The sequence below is a fragment of the Amblyomma maculatum genome, chromosome 2 (genome assembly GCF_055883805.1).
Source record: "Amblyomma maculatum isolate TAMU_Amacu chromosome 2, ASM5588380v1, whole genome shotgun sequence".
Lineage (NCBI taxonomy): Eukaryota > Metazoa > Arthropoda > Arachnida > Ixodida > Ixodidae > Amblyomma > Amblyomma maculatum.
The window spans coordinates 38,518,935-38,542,459 of NC_139345.1; the positions used below are offsets into that span (position 1 = coordinate 38,518,935).

The 23,525-nt window shown below is 43.5% G+C and overlaps 1 protein-coding gene across 5 annotated transcripts in view; it reads left to right on the forward strand.

The window, feature by feature from the left end:
* mrj (DnaJ heat shock protein family (Hsp40) member B6 mrj) overlaps positions 1–23,117 on the forward strand; it is a 177,936-nt gene extending 154,819 nt beyond the window's left edge. For 4 of the 5 annotated variants that reach the window (XM_084593907.1, XM_084593906.1, XM_084593905.1 and 1 more), the window contains 6 exons: positions 2,358–2,467; positions 4,240–4,539; positions 9,942–10,028; positions 14,784–14,877; positions 21,421–21,537; positions 22,732–23,117. In XM_084593907.1, coding sequence (XP_084450033.1) covers positions 2,358–2,467; positions 4,240–4,539; positions 9,942–10,028; positions 14,784–14,877; positions 21,421–21,537; positions 22,732–22,837 — 814 coding nt within the window. In that variant the 3' untranslated portion in view covers positions 22,838–23,117. The remainder of the gene's footprint in view (positions 1–2,357; positions 2,468–4,239; positions 4,540–9,941; positions 10,029–14,783; positions 14,878–21,420; positions 21,538–22,731) is intronic. The other variant, XM_084593909.1, reaches the window with a different exon arrangement.
* Positions 23,118–23,525: the final 408 nt, after the last annotated feature.

A 23,525-nucleotide genomic window follows, 5' to 3' on the forward strand; every position in this document is an offset into this window, starting at 1 on the left:
CTGAAAAAAAAAATGGACAGAAACTGAAGGAATAACACAGTGTACACGGGATAAATCGTTCGAGATGCATGTCCTGGCCTTCCTTCTCCCTTTCCTCTTTGTTCGTGTGTGTGAGTGAGAGATCCAAAGGTTCAGAGCTTAGCAAAATCGTCTGAAGCTTGCATGTTATGGGGTTATTCTCGAAATGTGGCTAAGGAGGCTAGATGCTGCAGTCTCCTTCTATCGTCGGCGTGCCAACCCTAACAGACAGAGCTGTGACCCCTAACCCGCAATGCGGGAAGTTGCCACTGCAGCGGGTTCAGGCCAGAGGGGACAAACACCAAGGTACATACTCAAACATGCTTTATTTTGCCCGATGTGCCTTTGAAATAGCTGTTTTATACTTTGCCTAGTTTAGCATGCTTGGCGATTCCTGACAATGAGGCAATGAGGTTCCCCAACGCTTTTTTTTTTTACTGCCACTTGCACTTAATTGTCGCCAAGTCCACGACATGCCTGCACTCCCTGGCACGCCGCAAAGGAAAAGATCAAGTTGGGAGTGAAAGCATAAAAAAAGAAAGGGGTGTGCCGTAGTGGAGTGCTGCGGTGTAATTTTGACTGCCCGGATGCGGGTGGAGGGCATGGCAAGATGCAACACTCGATGTAACCGCTGTAGCAAGCGAACGTCCCGATCGCGTACGGGGTGAAATATGACCACCGATTTGGGGAAGCACACACAAGCAGGTTAGAGGAGTGTTCTGCTCACCTTGCGTAGCTTCGCGCTCACGGCCTGCAGCTGTAAGTGCGTACGATCACCGGATGACGATGACGACGACTGCGGTCTTCGCGGCGGAAAATACAACTGTGTGCGTGCACGGTCAACTGTCGGAAGACACCAAGAGAGTCGTGAGACGCGCATTCCTCTTCTCAGACCGAGGAAAGTTGTCCTGGGTAGGCCATGAGGAGAGAGTGAAACCCACACGGTGTCGCTATAGGAGACTAGGAGGCAGTGGGGGGTGGCCGCTGTGCCCTTTCCTCCACCAACCTCCCTAACAGCACGCATAACTCACCTGATAATTGCAATGGCGGCAGGGGATTTGTGTGCGTCCCCATAATGTGCGACATAAAATATTGTGTCCCTCGCTGTGGTGGTGCAGAGGTTAAGTGTTTGACTGCTGCGCCCAAGGATGGGGAATCAAATCCTGGCCGCGGGGGCCTTTTGATGGAGGTGAAAAGCAAGGCGCAGTGTGTGATGTCAGTGCATGTTAAATAACTCCAGGGGGTCCAAATTTCTGGAGCCCTCTACTATGGCCGCTATCTTAGCCAGAGTCGCTTTGAGATGTTAAACCCCAAGAACCAAACTATAAAATATTGTGTGGTTTTGTATCGAATTGTTATGTGAAATTTCTTTGTGCAGCACACAGGGTAGTGTCAGATCATTTCGTATCCCATTTAGCATTCATCTGTTAGTCAAGTTGAGGCTAGTTTGCAATAGGGATTCAAACTGGCGACATATGTACCTCCAATTTTATGCCCTTAATTGTAGGTGAAGCTGTCGACTGATAAGTGAGAGATGCTCCGCCTCTTTTCCCTCGAAACCAAACTACTTAAATATGTTTAGAGCTTTACTATACTCTGTGTCAGTCTCTGAATGCTAAGCCGTCAAGCACAATCATGCCAAATTATTCCAAACAATGCTTTTAAACATCTTAATTGGTTTAAACAGAGTTAAAACTCGGCAAATTTTTTGTACGCGTTTGTTTTCCTAGTTTTTAAGCCAGCAAGCAACCTGTTGTGAATGGTCTGGAAGGCCTCCAAATGATAGGATGCTGCACGAAGTCAGCAGGCATATTTGAATTGAAGGAGCTGGAGCTTGAAAACTTGTCCAAAAGAAAAAAACTGCAAAAACTAAATTTCTATGAGAGTCTGCTGCTAGTTTTCTCGAAGATGTTGATGTTAAGAATGGCATGGTGACCTTGTCAAGGCTAAGTTTCCGTTGAAAGCCAGAGAAAAGGTGGCAGAAATGTTCACCTTAAAGAGGAAAAGTAGCGCTTAGAGCCAAATGATTTGTTATCTGTGTGATCCAGGAAAAGACTCCATGCCCTTCGTGATTATCATTCGTTTGTATTAAAATCTTAGAATTCTTGAATTTAGGTTAAATATTCTGTGCAAACCCTGTGGACATGTGCTTTCAGGCTGGGAGACAGCCCAGGCAAAATTTATACCTCTGTCATGCGAGCACGCCTGATCCTTGTTTGAAAATTGATTGGCTTAGTTTGCTGACAGCTGTTTTGAAGTATTAGCACCTTACTTAAGCTTATTTAACTTTTGCGTATCTGTATTACAAATTTAGATTTGTTCATTGACACTTCATGCAGGTACAGAAAATTGGCCCTAAAGTGGCATCCAGACAAAAATCCGGACAAGAAGGAAGAAGCTGAGCGGAGGTTCAAGGAAATTTCCGAAGCCTATGAAGTTCTTTCAGATGGTGAGTGGGGCAATAACCCAATTTTAATGCATTTTGGGCTGGTGTGACAGCATATTTTGCAGCAGTTGCTACATTGTAAAGGTAGCAGGCAATGATTTGTAGGTGCATGCTGTATTTTTCCAGTCTGCCTGTGGCTATCATGGTGCTCAGAGTTTTAAGTATTTGCAGTTTCCAGCAGCCCACGGGCTGCGCAAATCACCGAAAGTAGACCATAAAGCTTACCTTGGTGCTGTGCATAGTAGAGGAAATGTAAAGGCAGACATCGACTGTTTAACTTGAGCCAGTGGATACTTGATGGCATTGCAGCTAATATGGGAACGGGAAAATATGGTATGGCTATTTTCAGTAAATCATGCCTATAATACTGCTTGATGCACGCTTCGCAAAGTTTAAAATTGCAAGAATTTCTAGGTTCCTAATTTTCAGCTCATGCTTGGAATGATTGACACCTTGTGTGAGGGTAGATAAAGCAAAGTTGCATGTGCTGCTGTGTTTACCAGTGTTTACCAATATTAGAGTGGTCATCACTATTACCTGCAAGTGAGGGCAGTAATGTGAAGCTAGGTCTTGGATCAGATCTGGAGTTCTTATCCCATTTGTGGGGGCTGCAAGAAACATAAAGGAACATCACTGGTTCAATTGTTTACAAGATGCCAGGAAATGTTGGGTATTCAAACATACTGAAAAGTTTGCGCGTGGACACAAAGACAAGAGAGGAAAACAAAGACAAGCGCTAACTCACAACTAAAGTTTATTCAAGACATAAGCCCAAATAAATAGAAAGGAGCAACAAATAACAAAATGCTGACAAGAAGAAAAAAAAATGTGTTAGCCAACATATCTTGGTGATTTGGCCAAGAATAAAAATTCTCTATCAGAAAAGTGGACCGAAGTGACTTACGCACTTATCTCCACTTATGCGCATGTGGAAGGCTTCCATAATCTCGAGCACAAGTTGATCCCTGTGCCTGATTTCCGTGGTGTTTTTGGCTCCTCAAAAGTTGTCAGCAATCTGTTCTCAGGTGCAGAGCCAGAAAGTTGGTGGTTGAAAAAGAAAACGAAATGAGTGTGGTATCAAGCACACAGCCCCGTTTGTTCCTTGTGCCAGGGGAGTGGTTTACAAGGTGCCATTTTCATGTGGTGCACTGTACATTAGTCAAGCCGGACGATGTGTCAATGAAAGATTGGGCGAACATTGGGGATTACTCGGTGGAGATTTCTTTGATAATCTTCCCAATCATTGCCGCATGTGCGGCACGAATGGTAAAAAGAAGCTCAAATGTAAACCACCCTTCGATAAAATCATATTTAGGCACAGGGATCAACTTGTGCTCGAGATTATGGAAGCCTTTCATATGCACATCAGTGGAGATAAGTGCGCAAGCCAGACATTTGTCTGCTTTTCTGATTGAGAATTTCGATCTTTGGCCAAATCATGATATCCTGGCTAACACGCTATTTTTTTCTTCTTGTCAGCATTGTTTTGCTTTTTGTTGTTCCTTTCTATTTATCTGGGCTTACATCTTGAATAAACTAGTTGTGAGTTATAGCTCGTCTTTGTTTTTCTCTCTTGTCTTTGTGTCCACGCGCAAACTTTTCAGTATGCATGTCAGCCAACTCGCCCAATTTTCTGGTCTCCTTTGGGTGTTCAAGTCTGCCATCATGAAAGCTTGTGACACTGTGTTTATGGCAAGAATTAAATTCTGCACTTGTCTTCAGTCATCCTTCTCAGCCATTTGAGAATGAACTGATGGCACTCTTTTTTCCTTCAGACAAAAAGCGCAAGGTGTACGACCGCTACGGCAAGGAGGGCCTGAACGGCAGCGCTGGTGGCATGCGGACAGGTGCGCGTCACAACCACCACCACTTCAATGGCGGCATGGGTGGTGTGAGCGGCTTCTTTGAGGATGGCTTTGCAGCACCTTTCTTCAGCTTCACCTTCCGTGACCCAGAGGAGGTGTTTCGGGAGTTTTTTGGCACGGACTCGTTCCACATGTTCTTTGACAGCCCATACTCGTCCAGCAACACGGGCCGTCAGCAGCCGCACCACCACCACAACCAGACCAGGCATTGTGAGTATGGTACTGCTCCTTTTGCTAGGGCCAAGCAGGTCGACTGTTTGCATAGTTTAGCTGCTTGAAAGCCCATGTACGGCATTGGTTATGTGTATGTGGGAGCCTAAGCTTATACTCTGCTTTGACCTAACAGTGCTGACTGAAGGTGTCCATATCACATGCATAATTTGTGACAAGATAGGAAAACTGGTTCTGAGGTGCTGCGCATAGAATTAAGGCTTCTTATTTCTTTGGGATTCTGTTAGCTTATTAAGAGCTGCAAATAGAAGCCTTTTGTTTGAGGAAAAAACTGGCCATTTAGTGTGCATTTTATTAAGTGAGCTTGCAATTGTTTCAGTTTACACTCACATATGAATTGAATATAATAGGTTTCCTCAAACATACCAAAAGGTAGAATTTTTTTGTAACATCCGTTTTGGATAAATTGTGTGAAATGCAGCTTTTTACTTTTTTATACATATATCTTGCCAGCATTATTAAGGAGAGACTGCTTTTAGCTCTTCACATTTGGCTGTACTTAATGGCTGCTCTTTGCTGCAGGGCTAAACAATGTCTTCAGTTTGCTACGTGCACAGCACATAGTATTAGCTATTAATATGTAATAATATTAGGTCTCTTGCTGCTGTGAGCAGCTTACAGTGCTTTCTAGATGATCTTATTTATTTAGCTAATTTCATGGCATTTCAAACCTTTACCTTTTACTTTTAACTTTTTGGCTGCTATCTACATATAGCAATGATGCTTGTGCTTAAAGCAAATCAACAGCTGGTAATGCATACCCTCACCTTTTATGACCATGGAAGACTTGGAGGCAAACGGTGTTATAAAGGAAGGTAGGCGAGCCACTTACGCCTAGTTCTATCACAAGCATACTTTATTTGTACTGCAGGTTGGCTTATCAGGACAGTCAGTTGACATATGCAGTAAAACCTCTTTGCATTATCCGGCTAGAATGCATTACCCACACACGCGTGCGCGCACATGCACACTGTCAGAAACCGTTTGGATGAAAGTAAGAAATTGGCAAACAGTTTAGCACAGTGAAAACACGGAATATCGTGCAGTAACACTATGGAAAGCTTTGCATGAGCATGGGCATTCCTTGTGTCAAGCTGTCATTGAGCACAGCTATGCTCTACATCAGACAGTCCAAATGATCCTAGGTTAGCCACCATGCTAACCTAAGAAAGCAAGCGGAACCTGTTCAGACACGTGTAGGCTGCACTACGACGGGGGCTTTCTGAGACAGCTATCAGTAGATCACTAAAACTGGGCATTCGTAGAGCAAACCCTCATGAGACACCGATGTTCTCCTCTTTTTGCACAACTTGAAACCCAGATTTAAAGATAAAGCCATACTCTTGAATGAATACTCGCTATTCTGGTCTGTATTAAATCTTTATCAGAGGAGTTGACGCCGGCATCCGAAGTGCAGCTTGAAAAACTGGCGGTCCAGTGTGTGATGAGACTGGCTTCTAGGATTGCACAGTGGTGTAACACAGTGATCTGTTTGTCTCAGCTCAAGTGTTAAACCTGCTTCAGAGCCGCGCATATGTACTTTTTGTGAGGATGCAGGTACTTTAGTGCTACTGCTCTAAAATTATTTAGTGAAAACCTCTACAGTGGTGATCTTCTTTTGAGACTAACACTCTTATGAAAAACACCGATATTTTGCAACTTTGTCAAATGTTTCAATTCCTGCGTACATTTGGGAGTACTAAGGGCAGCCCTGCTGCATAATGGAAAAGGTTATTATGGCAAAAGCAGGTATTATTCAAAACGGTGTGCAGCAAACGTGACCAGAAGGCACCTCGCATGGTCATGGCGTAGCTCCGAAACTGGAACTATTTAAGTGGACACTGCCAACCTGTTGGTGGGGGCCTGGTAATCGGCAACACACCTGCCGTTGTGCACATATCAGAGGGGCGTGGGAAACAATTTAGTACGCAGTTCAAGCGGGAGGACAAACATTTTGAAAATTGTTTGTCAAGCAGGTCATACCCAGATGTAACATCACTTTGGGAACTTGGCCAGATTAACCAGTTCCGATGCCATAGACTTACATGGGCTTTTGGCGGGGGTACAATGACTGCCTAAATTTTCAAATTGACGGAGGCCAAATCAACGAGGTTTTACTGTACATGCAGCACATCATGCTTGTTCATGCTTGTCAACTGATGCTTATTACACCAATTTCATTATAAGACGGGAGTGCAAGCATTGCATAGCTAGGGAAACTGAACACTGGAAGGTATACTTAAGGAGTTGATGCTTTGTTTAACATTCTGTGGTGATGCATTTAACTTAGGCATACTTGAGCTTTGGAAAAGCTGTTCGGGCTTGTGAATATCATTTTTAATGTGATTTTCTGTGATAGCAGCATAGGCTTCCTCTTTCATGAAGCCTACATGTTAAGAAGGTAGCTGGTAGTGAAGTTGTCATTCCATTGCCCTGCCCCTTCATGTTTTAGTCAAATGTTACCAAGCTGCTTTGCTATTGTGGCATTGCTTTCGCAGGCGCTCTTCATCACCTGCCAGCTGTTGGGATAATTGCTTTGAGGGTGATTGTTGCTTTCGCTCTCATGCTCTCTTTGTTGATAAACCCATGAAAAAGCAAGCACAGCATGTGACATCATTGTTCATGCCTCAAATTGCACTTCTGTGTGGCGCAGTGCAATGATGATGATGATGTGGCTATCCCTAGCCACATAGAAGCAGCGCCTTCTAGGAGTCAGTGCATGAATAAGCTATTCAATGCAATGCTTACATCTCTGTCCCATGCAAATGGAATGTCTGTAGCCTCAAAGCAAGGAATAGAGCATTCAATCCACACAGTTACAGCAACATTGAAACAACGAATGGCAGGTACGACAGTGCCAGTGCCATGCTACACTGAAATGTAGGAGAGAGAGCTCTGTTGCTCGTACAGAATTGTTTAGTGTCTTATTCGCATGCTATCATTGACTTTGCGCCACTGCGGACGCAGTATTGCTCACATAAAACATTTCAGATTACATTGGTGAGACAGGGCACTGCCCCAGTGTGCTGTATGTTTCGCCATTGTATTTTTTAGCTTTATTTGCAGATCTCATTTTGTGTAGTTTGTATGGATAAGTTTCAACTACTGCCGGCTAATACCAGGAAAATACCTGTGACAAAGAGAAAAGTACTTAGCACACAGCCAAATCTAGCACCATTTATAATTATAAGACAGTAGCAAGAGAAAGTGTGTTGTCTGAGATGATGTTTTGCTAACAAACAAGCAGATCGGCATGGGAAGCAGCCTCCCATTCTAAAATTTTTGGTTTCTAAAATGTTTTGAGCACAGATAGTTTAGTGGCTGTTGTTTTTATTTTTTCCAAAGTAGGAGTAAAGCACTATAATCTAGAACAATGGAGTGTCTCTTCCTTGCCAAGTTGAATAGCCTTTGAACTTGCAAGTTTATTCACCCGATCAGCCATGCCAGAGCATAGAATAGTAGTATTTTGTTTTCTTATAAATGCTGTTGGTATAGATGACTCAGCGTTAATAATTGGAAAAGAATTGCATCACTTTACCGTGCTCTCTAGTCAGGTGAAGTGTCTTTTGGTCTTTCGGTAAGCAATGTAAAAAGGCAGTAGATAAAATCTGAAAACAACCTCACTGCTATTGCATTTAGCAAATGTTAAAAAAAAAATTTAGAAATTGCCTTCTTTTCCACTCAGAAATAAAAATAAGCAGGCATGCAACTGAAACACTGAACTTATTCTGCATTCGCGGCTTAGTGAGGGATAAAAACCTGTGGCCCAGTCCTCCTTATCGGTTTCATAGCGCTGTGAGAAAGCAGTGTACTGTCTAAAAGCTTTTATTGCTCGCATTTGCCCCACTATTTGTTCTATGGTCGTCAACGTTACTCTGGTCCGAGTCTGTAGGTCGTACCATTGGACCACATCGCCTGCATTTCAACAGTGAAATGCTAAAGGTGCCCATATGCTGTGCAATTTCAATGCATGTTAGGGGTCTTCAGGTGGTCAGATTTTTCTAAACCCTCCACTATGGCACTTCTTTTTCTTTTGGAATGAAGACTCATAGTCCTGTCACACTGGAATATTTTAATTTCATTCGAATCCAGTGGCATTCGGTGCATTGATTGTTTGAAATTATGTAGCATACTAAAGCTAACTAAATATTTCTTTGTGAAATTATAGGCATGTTGTAGGCATCAAATATCAGGTCCGGCAGTGCTGCAGGACTTTAGCCATCAAAATCCAAGCAAAATACAAAGCGATCCACAAATCCGACAAATGTAAACAGGCGATATGGCTGGCATGAATGGGCGCAGATACACAGCATGAAGACACACGGAGACACAGAACATACAATTGACAGCCAAAAGGTTAAGCACTAAGTTGCAGATTTAAATACTTCTGAGATAAATGCAAGTGAAGAAATGGCCAACAAGAAACGGAACCCAGCATGATCGACACTTGCAGGTATGGCAAGGCCACTGTTGTGACTGAGAGTAATGACTTATCACCGTCAGCCTGCAATGCGTTTTACGCCAGAATCAACATTTCTTTGAGCAAAAGTCAAAGAATAGAACTTTTAACTTTGGTAGTGTGCACGCTCTTTTTTTTTTCCTTTTCTTGTTTCTGCTGATTATCTGGCGTCTAGAGTATATATTAGGGTCAAAATCGAATGTGAACGAGTTTCCGAAACTTATTCAATGGCCAATGTCGTTCGAACCTAATGACAATAAATGTGCTGGTGTAGCAGCTGAATAATGACGTTTGATGCTAATGCCACTCGATTCGAATGGCTGTAAATTTGTTGGTGTGACGAGGATACATATTGCAATGTCATTTCCAAGCTTTTTTCGTTTCAAGCATCGTGACTTGTTAGCCATGTGCTGCGCTTGCTTTTTCATGTGTTTATCATCAAAGAGAGTGAGAAAAGGAGATGGACAAACACCCTTGCAGCGTTTAAGGAAATTCTTAACAGCAAGTGGGCAACGATGTGCTCCTGCGGCAGCAGAGCTGCGATAGTTCCTGCGACTTTTGCAATGGCCTGGTAACCATTGACCAACCCTGTATAGGGGCTGGAATAGGACAAGCTGTCCTGGCTGTACATGTTGGCCTGCGAGGAAAGCACAGCATGTGTATAGCTGATTTTTGGCTGTTAAAAGCATGAGTGATATTTTTTGCCTGTTGCATGTGGAAGATGAAGGGACAGTGCTATGCCAACAACAGACTTTGGTTAATAGTGTTGTGCAGCAGGTGCATCAACACAGTTTTTCTTAACGGCTGTTTGCATTTAGTTGGAAGTTCGCGCTCTCTCTAAGAGGGGCACGTGCTGCATAACTAGACAGGGGCAATTTTTGTTCCCCCTTGGCCACTGGTTGTTATCTCTTCTGGATTTCAGCACCTCTTCTGAGTCACCACCGGGCAAATGTTGAGGTTGGAGGTCGCAGGGCTGCGGCCCGTAACCGTTTCTTGCACGGACATTCAGGTGTGAAAAAGCGGTCAAGAGGCTGCTCCCTTTTTCTGTTGTCTTCGTTGCATCCTGCCCCCAGTCTCCCATTATTTTTTTATTGCTTTATGCACAGCAAAGCCACATCCTCTACCTGGCTGCCTGTTTTGTTGTTAGCACCTCCCCCGTGTGTACTCCTTGGCTGGCCAGATATACCTGGGATTGGGTGGCTGTCCGGGGGTTTGCACCTGCTGCTTACTTGTCCACGCAATTGCTTATTTGGTTTGTGCCTGTGGTGGTCCTCCTATTCCCCACTGTCTTTTCCAGCACTGCATTTGCTTACCAGAGGATTGATGGTGACTGCTGGGTGGAGGTAGTGGGCAAACAGTGGCAGCGGTCCTGTATCATTTAGTGTTAGTAGTGTTAGTGGCTTCGTGGCTTAGTGGCTTCTGACCAATAACCTCGGTTGAAGCAATCATGGTGTGCACATCAGGCTGGTTTGCGTGGCTGTTGTATGTACCCTCCACTTTGATGGTTTGGCATGGGTTGGTGCCTTACACTGGGCAGAGTAGTGTTTGCCTAGACATTGTTAGGAATGCATTGCATCCTTTGCTATGTTGCTATTGGAGCTAGTGCATTTAATTTGGCAGCATGCATAGTGCTCTGCGAGTTCCGACAGCCTATTGGTGGCTTTGTTGATTTAATCACATGAAACAATGTAAGCATGGTATTATTAGCAGTGAGGTCCCTTAGGACTGTCCTCATATCATCAGTGGCTCGCACACGATCAGAGTGAGATGTTGCTATGGTAGTTAAGGTATATTTATTAGTCTTGCAAGGAGTGAATAATCAAGTGGTCATGACGTACAGCTATACCACTAATATTGATTCATTCATCCAACATTTTTAAATTTATATTTGTTAGTAGCAAGCAACATGTGCAACATAAACTGTACATTGCACTGTTATTGATATGCTCTTAAAACAAAGCCAGTTTTGTTCATTCCATGTACATTATTCAAAGTCATCATGTTCTCTATCAGCCTGTGGTATTTCAGGTTTCTTACAGCAAGCACATAATGAAGGTGGCTGCATGTCTTGGTAAAGCAAACACTAGACTAGTCACTGCCGGTCATGTAACTTTGTGCAGGGGTTTTTAGTGGCTGTGTACTTCTGTAAATTTCTATTCTTTGTCTAGTTTTGTATTGCTAAATACAGAGCCTTAAGAGCTTGCTCACTGGAAATAGCTTGTCTGCTATATGCTATCATGTACCATGGATGATTATGTAATTGTATTAAGATTTTTTTATTTGCTTCATCACTTATCCTTCTAGAGCTGCATTTATAGTGTTGCTGCTTCCTCCCTTGTTTTTCTTTTAACATACACTTTGCTGTAATACTGATAAAGTGGGCAAATTCGGTCTTTATTAGTTACACTGGTTACGAGTCTTCGTTATTCCAAGCGCCAGAATTCCACCTGAATAATGACAGAAGTGCCCAAGTACTGATGTTTCGGTGTGTGATGGAAAATACTGCAGTGTGGTGTGCTATCACGCTCGGTATGAGTTGCACTGTATGGGTGCGCGTGCCTGAACGCATTCTGGTGTTGTACGCTAGTGCCGATCGTAACATGTTTCTAAAATATTGAGACAGAAGGCATCTGCTACGATGAGCACACATCACCACTGCTTGCTTGCTCTCACCCTCTCCCTAGTTTTTTCCTGATGATGTTATAGACCTTTGCATCGGGCGAGAAGGGTGCCGAAATGCCTCCTCACTGGGCTGTTGCAAACTGGTTCCACTGCCGCTTCCACAGTGCTGACATCAGGCGCACACAACGGCCCAGTGAGCAATATGGTGACATTTAAGGGGCCCTCATTGCTAAGGTCCATAGGTTTCGAAAAAAATGCAGTCATGGCCCAATGGCGAACCTCATGCTCGGCGGAGCTCTGCTGCTTTTAATTGGCTATGTATGGTTGGGCACTTTTCGCTGCATGAATGTATTTATGCCAGGCACTTATAAATATTTGTGGGTTTTCAATTTGTGTTTCTTTTTCAATAAAGACAGAAGAAACCAGTAAGAAAAGACAGAAACCAACAAATAAAATGGAATGAGGGGGAAAGCAAGCAAGCGGTGCAGTGCGTGCATGTTAAAAGAGCTCCACCCTCTCCCAATAACATTACTCAATCTAAGTAATTATTAAGGGGCTTGTATATATTGTCACGACTAAGTCAGAGGGAGCCGTGAAAGTACACACAGCCGAGGACCCGAGAATAAGGTCTGCTTGTAGTTCCGAACACAGTCACATAGTCCAGCACCAGCGCGCCGCTCGTGCCAACTACCGCTTCGTCGGCGGCGGCACCAAAACACGGCTGTCGCGCGGCGCTAGGCACGTGGCATTATGCATACTTTCATCAGCCTTATCATGCTATCTTTGACTGCTCCATTCACATGTGACTTGCTTTGTGGGCAGTAGCTAGGACAGCAGTAGAGCCGTCTCTTGCACTGAACTTGCAAGCCTTGCATCAAGCACATAGGCATGATTTTTCTTTTTCTTGAGGGGCCCAAAGTAATTTGGTGTTCAAAGTTAGCTAGGTGGCTTCGGTACATTTGTTTTGCATGTAGGTTACGAAAATGGTTAAGTGCTAGCCTTGATATGACTGGGTGGTAAACATCGCACTTGTTGTCAGACGACTATTCTTTTATTTAGGGCAGAACGTAATGGTGGGAAATATTTCACAGGTTCTAACTTAAAATATTGAAGTCAGCTCTGCATAACCATGCTTATTTCTAATTTTTTTTTTTTTTTTAGAGAGAGGAGGAGAGAGATTGATTGGAAATTTTTTTATTGCTTAGTAACAGGAGGAGTAGTTATTAGTGGTAAGCACTGACTGGCTCCTCAGTCCAGGACTAACTGGCCTTAGATGCCTTCTTGGCCCTGTCAGTAAGCTTTCACTGGACGTCCAGGTCCAGGCTCTGGCCAATCGTGCCTCCCACTGCTCTGCTGAAAAGCTAATGCTGTTGTCTTAACTGGGCTACTTTCATGCTGCCACATTATGTGTATCAGAGAGTGTGTTAATAATGAAATGCTGGAAGGCATTGCTGGTACATTCAGCAAAAGGTGGACTGATCAAAGAAAGAACATTCATTACTAATCAGAGCTGAGCATTTCTGCTGAAGCATTGCTAATGATTGTATTTTTGCCATATTTTGATTATGGAAGCTTCTCAGTGAAGCTTATGTTGACAATTGAGCAACCGTTGTTCTGTTCTGATGAAAGTGCATTTTATTGCAAGTGTACCAGTGAACTGGTATGTAATGTGTTCCAGTAGTGCCTTGCTTGTCTAAGCTGCCTAACCTCCATCTAAGCGGCACTAACCTTGCTTTTCCTGCATAACTGGGCTTCTGTTCTTTTTGCATTCTTGTTTTGTTGTTCAGCTTAAACTGCAAATTCAGCATCTTGTATTAGTGACCCGACTTTGCAGTCTATCCCAAGTCTGTCGTGTTTAACTGTTCAAGTCGAATTGATTGATCGTAACATCTTTCTGATGGGGTCTGTCTTCAGATCTCTTTACAAAGCTTTCTGAACACACAGCGGCAAAGTTGTGTAAAATATTTTCGGTCTCTCTCATGCACTCCTTTACTAGGAGCAGCTGCAATACTGGTCTCTGTCCATCTTTACAAAATAGGCAGTAAAGCTGCCCACAAGTGTAACTAAAGTTTTCCAGACATGCATTCTAGCTATTGCATGAGTAATCAAACACACTACATCAAATTCATTTTGTAGAAAGACTCACATTAAATGTGTATATGCTATGTTGCATCTCTGGCTTTGCTGTACACATTTGTAACAGTCATCCATCCTGTAAATGACATTTCTCATAAGGACCACTTTTTGATTAGCATTCACAAATAGCTTATGTTTTGCAAAAAGTCTTTTGTCCAATTGCTACGTTTCCCTTTAGATAAAGTAAAGCGTAGACTTTTTCATGACCGTCAGAGAAATTTGACTGGGCTGTGAAGCAGGCATTGGGGTGGGAGAATCCTTAGCTTTTTCCTGTTCTTCAAGCACAGCCCAATCTTCAGTATGGCAGCGTCCTTCAACCACTTTTTGAAATGGTCTGTACATTCAGAAGGAGTTTAGTATATATATATATATGGGGAAGCTTTACGGCCTTATTGTGAGCCTTTAAACAAGAGTGGGGTAGAAGTTGGTGTGTCTATTAAGTGCATTTACAGGGACTGTACTCTGGTTTTCTGACTGACAGTCTGTACAGTCTGTATATGAAAGGGTTTAAAGAAATGATGGTACATTGATTACCCACACACAGCCTGTTTATAATTGCACTTTTATAGCCCTCTATGTCAGCACAAAATTCAGTTAAGATGCGTTGTATGCCCTTTTGTGCACAGGAGGCATACCAGCTAATACAGTAGTTCATACACAGCTATCCTGAGCACTTTGTAAACATTGAGGTCATTCAGCTGGAACATTATTTTGCTGGTAGCCAGCTTGTGTGGAAACTGCAGCCATCTTGCAGAATAATATATTGTTTCTGACAGTGCTATGTAATTTTACCCCTGAATAAAGTAGCGAAAAACTGCTCTCAAAGAAGTCTTTTACAACATGTTATTGACAGGGTACTTGTCAGCTTTTAGAACCCACTATTGTACATTGTGCCTTCATGCTCCATTTATGTTACGGTTGCAAAGCATGCCAAACTTAGAATTGCCTGAAATTAGGTAAGTGCACTTGACACTGGTGTTCCTTTTTGTTTGTTTGTTTATTTCAGCTGCAGCTGTTAACAGGAGGGATGACTTCTTTCCACTTTCCGGCTTCCCCATACCTAACCTTGGTTTTCCTGACATTTTTGGTGGATTTGATGGGTAAGTTACAGTACCTTTATTGACTACATACCAATAACCTTGTCAAGCACATAAATTAAGGGCTCTTAAGGGTATGTCACTCCGATTGGGGTGTGTTCACAGAGTAGACTTCGCTGGCCGAATATGTAGCCTCACTGGCAGCAATTTTGACGTCTCAATATAATGTATAGAAAATAATGCACACAAGTTTATTTTATTTGTGGAACAGTGTTTTCAAAGAATTGTCTTTGCAGCAACAAGCAGATTTGAGTCTGAAAAGAATTACTAGAGCACTATATAATCTGCACTGCAGAAAAGCGAAAGCCTCAGCATTGCTGCTGCACACGGTTTGTTTCTGTGTTGCCATGTTAGTTCTGGGTAGGCTACAGATTCGTTTTAGCTGGTCTTTGCTTACAGTGCCATAATAATCTAAAAACTTATTTTTGTTTCCAATTCGTTGGTATCAGTGCTGCCATACCAAAAAAAAAATCAATTTTCAGAACTTTTTTGATTCCTGAGCTGCTTCATGAACATCACATTAGTCTTTCTCTATCTTTGTTACCACTGGTGACATTCTGCATCCTTGTTTAGCGCTACATGGCCTAATGTGTTGCTTGTGCTTTAGTGCACTCCCCGGAAGTGCAATTTATGCTTAACAGCGCTATTAGACTTAAGTTACAGTTTGACGGACTGTATTCTTATGGAGTGCATTTTCTTACCATTTCCTAACCGCGCAAGTAAAAGCCCCTTCATACATACCATAGGTACTTATGCAATGTGTTATGCCATTGGCTAGAACTCCAATTATGTTTTCACTGTTTCTTAGGCTGCATTTTGCTGATACAGTAGACCCTTTCCATATTAAAATCACTCGGACCTGCAAATATCTTTGCTATCTGTATCAGTCATTGGTGGTGGCACTGGTCTAAGGATGCTCTCTGATTTGGCTACATACTAAACATAGTATTGTTGGTTTATGAAAGAAACACCCAGAAAGGCCTTCCATTCTTCTCTTATTGTCCTTTTATGTAATTACAGTTGAATCCCGCTATAACGAAATTCACGGTGCACGAAAAAAAATTCGTTCTCGCGGAACTTCGTTATCGCAAAAATTTGACGTGAAACGCAGAAAGAATTGCCCAAGCAGCAGCAAAGGCGTTTAATGCCAAAAATCTGTAAGCTTGGTTTGCTTACGCTTCACGGCGAGCAACGCCGTCACGCGATTTTCGCACTCGGTCAGCAAACCCATTGCAACATCGTCGTCTCGGACAGCAACGAAATTCCTGATGACATCAAAAGCGTCCATCACCTGTACGGCGGTTGCCGCAGCCGGCGCTTCCTGTACGTCGTCGTCTTCTTCATCGGAAGAGTCCTTATCATTCCGGGCAGCTTTTATGATCTGCTCATCACTCACATCTTCGTGAACAACAACACAAGCGTCAGCGCCGATGTATTCGTCGAGCTCGAGATTAGGCGGCACGGTTCCTATTTCTCCCAGCGTTTTCCAGGCGGCCGCGATCCCCGGAGCCGGTGACGCCTCTTCGTCGTCGTCTGTAACGCCTGGTGTTAGGCCAGCAGAGTGTACGGGTCGACCTTCGGCAAATCCGGCGTGCCTGAAACAGTTCACAATTACTGAGCGCCCCAGTGTGCTCCAGGCAGCAGACATAATCTGCAGTGCCACGTACAAGTCCACCTTCGTGTCTCGGCCGGTTTCAGTGTTAAAAAGCAGCCGCTGAATTAACCTCCCGCGGTAAGTGCGCTTCAGGCTAAGAATCACGCCCTGATCGAGAGGCTGTAAGACAGACGTGCAATTGGGAGGGAAAAACCTCAGCTCCGTGTTAGTGAGCTTGACTTCGTCGGAGTGATGCGCTGAACAATTGTCCAAAAGCAAGCAAACTTTACGGCCCTGCCGCTTCATGTCGCGGTCGAATGCCATCATCCACTCGGTGAAAATAGCGCGGGTCATCGATGACTTGTTGTTCGCCTTGTACTGCACAGGTAGGCTACGAGTTCCCTTAAAACAGCGCGGCTTGGCACTTTTGCCGATGACTAACGGCGGACGCTTGTCCGAGCCATCCATGTTTGTGCAAAGCAGCACTGTGATGCGTTTTTTGCTGTGTTTGCCGCCGTGACAGCGCTGCCCCTTGAAGTCGAGCGTCCTAGCCGGCAACATCTCGTAGAATAGCCCGGTCTCGTCGGCGTTGTAAATGTCTGCAGGCGCGAAGTTGCTTAAAATTCCGGCCATGTTACTCGCCTTCCAAGCAGCTGCTCCGTCCACGTCTGCTGACATTGACTCGCCGCACAACACTTTTCCAACGATGTTATGGCGGGCCTTGAAACGGTTTAGCCAGCCAATGCTGGCTTTAAAATCATCAATGCCAAGTAGGCATGCATAGTTCAAGGCTTTCTGCTGGACGATGCTTCCGGACAGGGGGACGTTGCTGGCTCGTGCTTCCACAAACCACGCATGCACTGCTTTGTCCAACTCTTCATGGAGGGGCCGCGTCACCTTTTTGTGCTTCGAGGATGTGCCTGAAGCAAGTGCCATTCTCACGCTGTCCTTATTGCCTAGAATCGTTGACAGCGAACTTGCAGGAATTCCGAAGTCTTCAGCAATTGCCGCTTTCTTCCTTCCGCTTTCTGCTTGGGCGATTATTTGAGCTTTTTGCTCAAGGGAAAGAGTTTTGCGTTTTTTCACTTGCGTTGCCATCGTGTCCTGCGGATGAAAACTCGTCGTTGTCGAAGAGAAAGGCAGCGAGTGAACAACGCGACCACGACACAAAGCCAAAATGGCGGAACTGCAATCACGTGATTTCATGCTTAATGTGGCTTTGGATTTGACTTGGACTTCTCGCCAATAAAACTAGTTTCGGTTTCGATTTTGAACGCGAAAATTTCGTTGAAGCGGAAACGCTCTGCAAAAATGGTTCGTTGTGCAGAGAAATTTAGGCCATTAATTCTTATAGGATACTCGCGGGGAATAAAAAATTATTCGTTGTCGCGGAAATTTCGTTGTGGCGGTATTCGTTGTGGCGGGATTCAACTGTATTATTTTTCAGAATGCAGTTGTTGTAATCATGTTCTCAATGTCATTTTTTTTTATGTGGAAATGCTACATTTGCACGAATGCAATAGGGCTGCAAATATCAGTTTGTCTCCATATGAAAACCACACCTTTGTGTGAACACAGCATTGTCTCCATGGCTTCAGCACCAATTAGGGGGCAATAGTTTAAAAAAGAGTACTAAAATCTAGTGCAGCAGAGCTGCACACACAACGTTGCCACGTCTCCATTTCTTGCCGCCGCTGCCTCATGCTTCAGGTTTCCCAGTGTTGCAAATGTCACCCCGCCCCCCTTTTTACTTCTCTCTGTACATTTACAGTCTTTACACTCCCAGTGGCTTGAACAGTCTTTTTATACGTTCATAGCCTGTTCATTACTTTCTTTTTGCACTCTGTGCAGATTAGATGATCGCCTTAGCAAGCCTGCTAGTTAAGCTGGCTTAACAGCACCGTTTTGTTGTCTTTGATCCCATTTACCTGCAAATATGTCTTGATTCTAGATTGTCCACAGGATGCACGTTGCATTGGCCAGGCACTGTTGCTCTATCTGGTATAAAATGGGGGCTGCCATTTCACTTTAATGTACCCCAATTATTTAATGTATTTGCATTACATGCCGTAATGAGCCCCTAGACCAGACTTTTCGTGTCTAGTCACTGTGAGCTGTGCGCTGCCTGAGGAAAGACAGCCAGTGTTGAGGTAAATAAAATAGATATGAAACAAGTAATCGAACGAAATAAAATATGGCCACAATGGTGATAGTGGGTTTCAGTTTCATGACTGCACAAACATATGTTTTACTGGCCATTGCATGCACTATGCTATCGCCGCAGCTTATCACCCCAGATGCTGTACTGCCACCCTCTAGTGCTGTGTGCATTGCATGTCGTCTTCAACTTTCATCCATGTGCATTGGATGGAGTTTCTGAATACCTGAGATGAGTACCTGCAAATGCTGTAAGTTGCATGTAGCTATTGGACATTGGAATAATCTAGAGTGCAAAACACAACTTTAAGGGGCTTTTAGTGAGACGACTGCTAGTGAAGGTTGATTGAAACAACGAAAATTTGTGGATTACTGTGCTAGACAGCCTTTATTTTCTAGCTATTTTTTGGGTCAGTGTGGCCTCAAATACAACTGCAAACTGTTTTTGGAAATGTTGATTTATGATGGCACCAACTCCACCTTAAGATTGGGCCTTTGGAGGCTGCAAGACTCTGGAAAAGCAAGCTTCTGCTTATGAGATCTTTACCGCAGACGACAACAACGTTACTGGCGCGTGAGGACCATTGAAGTTTTAATTAATTGTCATCTGACAGTGATGAATACAATGAGAATGACCCACTGCCATTGATGGCAGAAACCTCTGATGCCCTTGATGTTTTGCGCTGTGCCCCCGAAGTAAGATAGAGAGGAGCGCCAACTCCGTTGTTGTGAAGGGCAAAATTTTGCTACATCGAAGAAAGCTTTTGGCGATTCTGATAGATGACACTTGGATTTATCGTAGACGCTGGTGAAGCGTTCTGCCGCTGCTCCTCTGCTCTGGTGGTTTCGTGGTGCCGCCGCGTCTGTCGTCTGCTTCGTGTCGCTTGCATCGATGCTGAAATATATCCCTGGCTATCATGTCCATCGTCTGACTACACTGGCATGTCGTCCCTGGCCTGCGTCACTGCTTGCATATAACCATTGCAATTGCGTTTGTCGTTTTCTTCATACAGGTTACCTGCCACGCCCACTGGCTCCTATGCATACAACACGTTTCACGCCTCTGTCTTTTCTCTTGCACTCTATGAAGAGCCGTCCAGTGAGGGTTATGCACGGTGTTACGATGACAATAACACGGAAATTTGACCTAGTTGGTTTATTTGCATCACTTTTACCAGCGCTGCAACAGGAGACAGGGAACAAGAAGAGACGAAAGGACAAGTGCTACTAACAACTTAAAGTTTATTGAAACATATACATGGGTAATATACTCTCGTATGACCACCAGAAGCGCGTGAGCTACCCCTTCCCTCCAAAACCACTAAACATACTGCTATGAATTCAAATATGAAACTTCACAATCATGGATGATTACTGACGGTGTGCTTACACATGTGTTGATATTTTTATGAATATGATAAGCTTCACTCAGTTCCTTGGTCAATTTATCTTGATGCCGGAAAATAATCTTAGCCTTATCAAGGTGCGGATTCTATGCTTCTTTATCCGACACCTTCAACGATGCGGGATCATTAAGATTACAGTATCTGTAATGTAAGGCTAAGTTGGATCAGGGAGCTCCTTTCAAAGACGTTTTATGCTGGTGTAGGCGCATATTTATGCACTTTCCCGTTTGTCCTGTATAATTCTTACTGCATGTAAAAGGAATGTCATAAACTACTCCCTCTGCGCATGGCACGAAACACTGCTCATGTTTCACATGTTTCTCTTGACACCCTTTTTCAGTTTTTTGTTTTTATTCTTTGCCTCTTCTATCTACCATAGCACAAATTTTTCCTAGCTTACTGGGAGCTTTTTTCTTTTGCAATACCCTGATTCACAGTCAACATCAAAAATGTCATCACCTACTTTGTGTTTTCGTGCCTTCAACATTGAAATAACTGCATACAGTATCTGCCTCTTACCCATCGGCCACACCGTGCGCTGCATCGTCTACATACCGGTGATCTCGCTGAGTGGCTTGTCTGTATGCCCCTGTCGATTTATTCTCGCGGTACACGCAGACGATAAAAAAAAATAAAACTACACTTTTTATCTTAAAAAGATACAAGTTGGCGTACGCCACAATTCCACTTGTGCGTTTTCCAGCTAGGAGACGACATTACTGCTCTGTCTGCTGTTCGCCCGTGGCTGCAACACTTTTACGGTCGCCTGGATCGAGCCCAGGGGCATTTCGTTTTGCGGGAGTTCCAAGAGATGGCGTGCCGATTTGTCTCTGCAGGGAGGATAGGGAGAGGAGGAATGTGCGCTCAAAGCCGCATTGACGAGGAAAGCGGAGAGGTGGGAGAGAGTACAGTGCGAAACTGAGCGCCGAACATGGGCTCAGTGTTCATGTAGCAAAATCAGCCTATGCCGAATGCATTGCAGTGCGCCAGACTTGGCGCTCCTCTCTCATATTCCGTGGCTGCGCCATAAATTTTAACAGCGTGTGTGATCAAGTTGTGGCGTGGCTTTATGCTGTTGAGATCGGTCTTATTGGCAAAAATTAAACAGGAGAAAGTGCAGATGTGTTTTACTGGCGTTACACCAGCCAAGAATAATTGCGCGAAATGAACTTCTTTGTGTCTCTCCGTTCAACTTGGCATGTTTTGCATCATACGAATTTGGAATAATATGAATATTGTTAGGGTATGAGAAATTCATATCATGGAGATTCTACTGTAAACTTATTCTTTGCTAGTGCGTGGCTTCTGTTTGAAGTGTGGCAGCACTGTTTGTTTTACGGTAGGCACATGAATCTATCCTTGGTAAATCTGTGCCTTGGTATCTTGCAGCTTCACATCAGTAACAACATCCACATTCAGCACGGACGTAGGAGCAATGCGGCCAGGAGTGCGCAAGACAACCACGTCTACACGATTTGTCAATGGCAAGAAGATTGAAACCAGAAAGTGAGTTGCCTGACAATCCACCTGGCATTTGGTTTAAGCTAGGCAGTAGTAGGAGGTGCATTTTTTGTCCTAGAGCATCCTAAGCTTGTGTGTGGAAGTGCTTTGATTGAAGCTGTTTATAGTGTTGGTAAGGTTGTAGCAACCAGATTTGCTCAAATGACTTGGCTCATTTTATAACCGTTGATGTTTCTCCCACGACATTGAAGAAGTGGGGAAATCAGAGCCTTAATTTTTAGAAACAGTTCAGTTTAGGGCCTCTATCAGCAGCCTTGATCACTGCATACTGAGAAGCTTTACCAGCGTAGGTTGGGAATGAAAGCTGAAGCAAGTACCAGTGAAAATAAATATACATAGTGTGAACTTTCACATTATTATTTGTGTTATATTGTCTGCATTTTGTTTTATTTCTCTTCAAGCTGCTAGTCAAGTGTTTCATTGTATTAACATGAATGTTCCATGCATTACTTGCGTATGTGTAACTTTTTTGGTGAAGTGTTGACGTGAAAAAAAATGTGGGGTTTTAGGTATGGCATGAACCTAGTGATAGAGAGAAAGCTGTGAGTGTCGCACCGCCTGCCTCTGTAACACTACTTTTACAGTCTCCAGTTTTTTCATAATTTTTTTTAAGTTTTGGGGATAGGAAAGCACCCTTATACTTTTGGGTGGACACCATGGAGTGGTGGACACCTGCACCTAACCAAGTCAGGGTCAAGTTTTCATATTTCTGCCTCTTCATTTGAGTTAGGTTTTGGGGAAGGAAGGTGCAATATACTCTTTTATGGACACCACAGAATTTAATTAGGTCAAGGTCACTTGAAGGCACAAATTTAGTGCCATGCAGAGACTGGCTGTACCTAGCATAGTAAAGCTTCCGCTTCAATTGAAGAAAGGAAGGTGCAGTTTCTGTCGAGATCACTTGAAGGTCAAATTGCCAGATGCGAAGCACAGCTCTACCTAGCATGAAGCTTTCGCTTCAAAATTCTGTGCATGCTATGAGCCAAATTATTTCCTAAGTTTTCAAACCTTCTTGCTGACAAAAACAGCAGGTTGCTACACCATTACTGGGCTTCTCTCAACTGATAATAAAAGTAGGCTTAATCATCAAATTTTTTTTTACATGCTTGCTTGAAGTAAGACTGAGGTGCATAGTACAAAAGTTTTTTTATTTTATTTTTTATTTTTATTTTTTCACAGGGTCATGGAGAATGGTGTAGAGACTGTAACAGTACACGAGGATGGAGTTCTAACGAAAAAAACTGTGAACGGCCAAGTTCAAGCTCTTGGTTACAAGCATAAGTGAATGAATCTTCAGTACATGCGACACCCCTCGTGCAGCGTTTGCCTGTTGGATTCTGTGCTTGGCCCTGTTGCTGCACCACACCTTTGGTTTTTGACTCTCCTCTGACAAAAGCAGCACAGGTAGTGCCACTCGACAGTTGAAGACTTCATGTGAAGCCTCAAGGTGTGGCAGACTGCGCCCATCTTTGCGTATGCATGCTTTCCAGGTTTTTTTCTTTGTTGTATCTGCTCATTTTCTTCAGGCCTCTGCAGAACTTTTTTTTTCTCTTGGTACTGTCATACTAGTTTAATTAAGAGCATTGAAAATTGTCTGCAGTGACTTCATATTGTACGGTTCATCTTTGTCAGGTTGGTTGATTTCAGGGGACCAAAATTTGCCCTGTTTCTTCGTTATGGTTGTTATCTAAATTTTGTTCTTGCATGTTTGGTGGCAAGTGCAAGCATTGTTCAGGTCAGCTATTTTAAGTTGTCATGTCCTGGTGCACTAAACATGCAGACCGTCTAATTGCTAAACATGAGTGAAAAAAAAAGTCTTAAGATGTCAGCCTTTGTTACAATTGCATGTCACTGACTATATGGCTTTTACCGTAGCTTCAAATGTCTAGGCAAGGCACCGCTGCAGTGATCTCAGACAGTGTCTTTGTCTCCCTGGGAGGCAGTAACTAAATGTCGCTCACACAGCGTAGTAG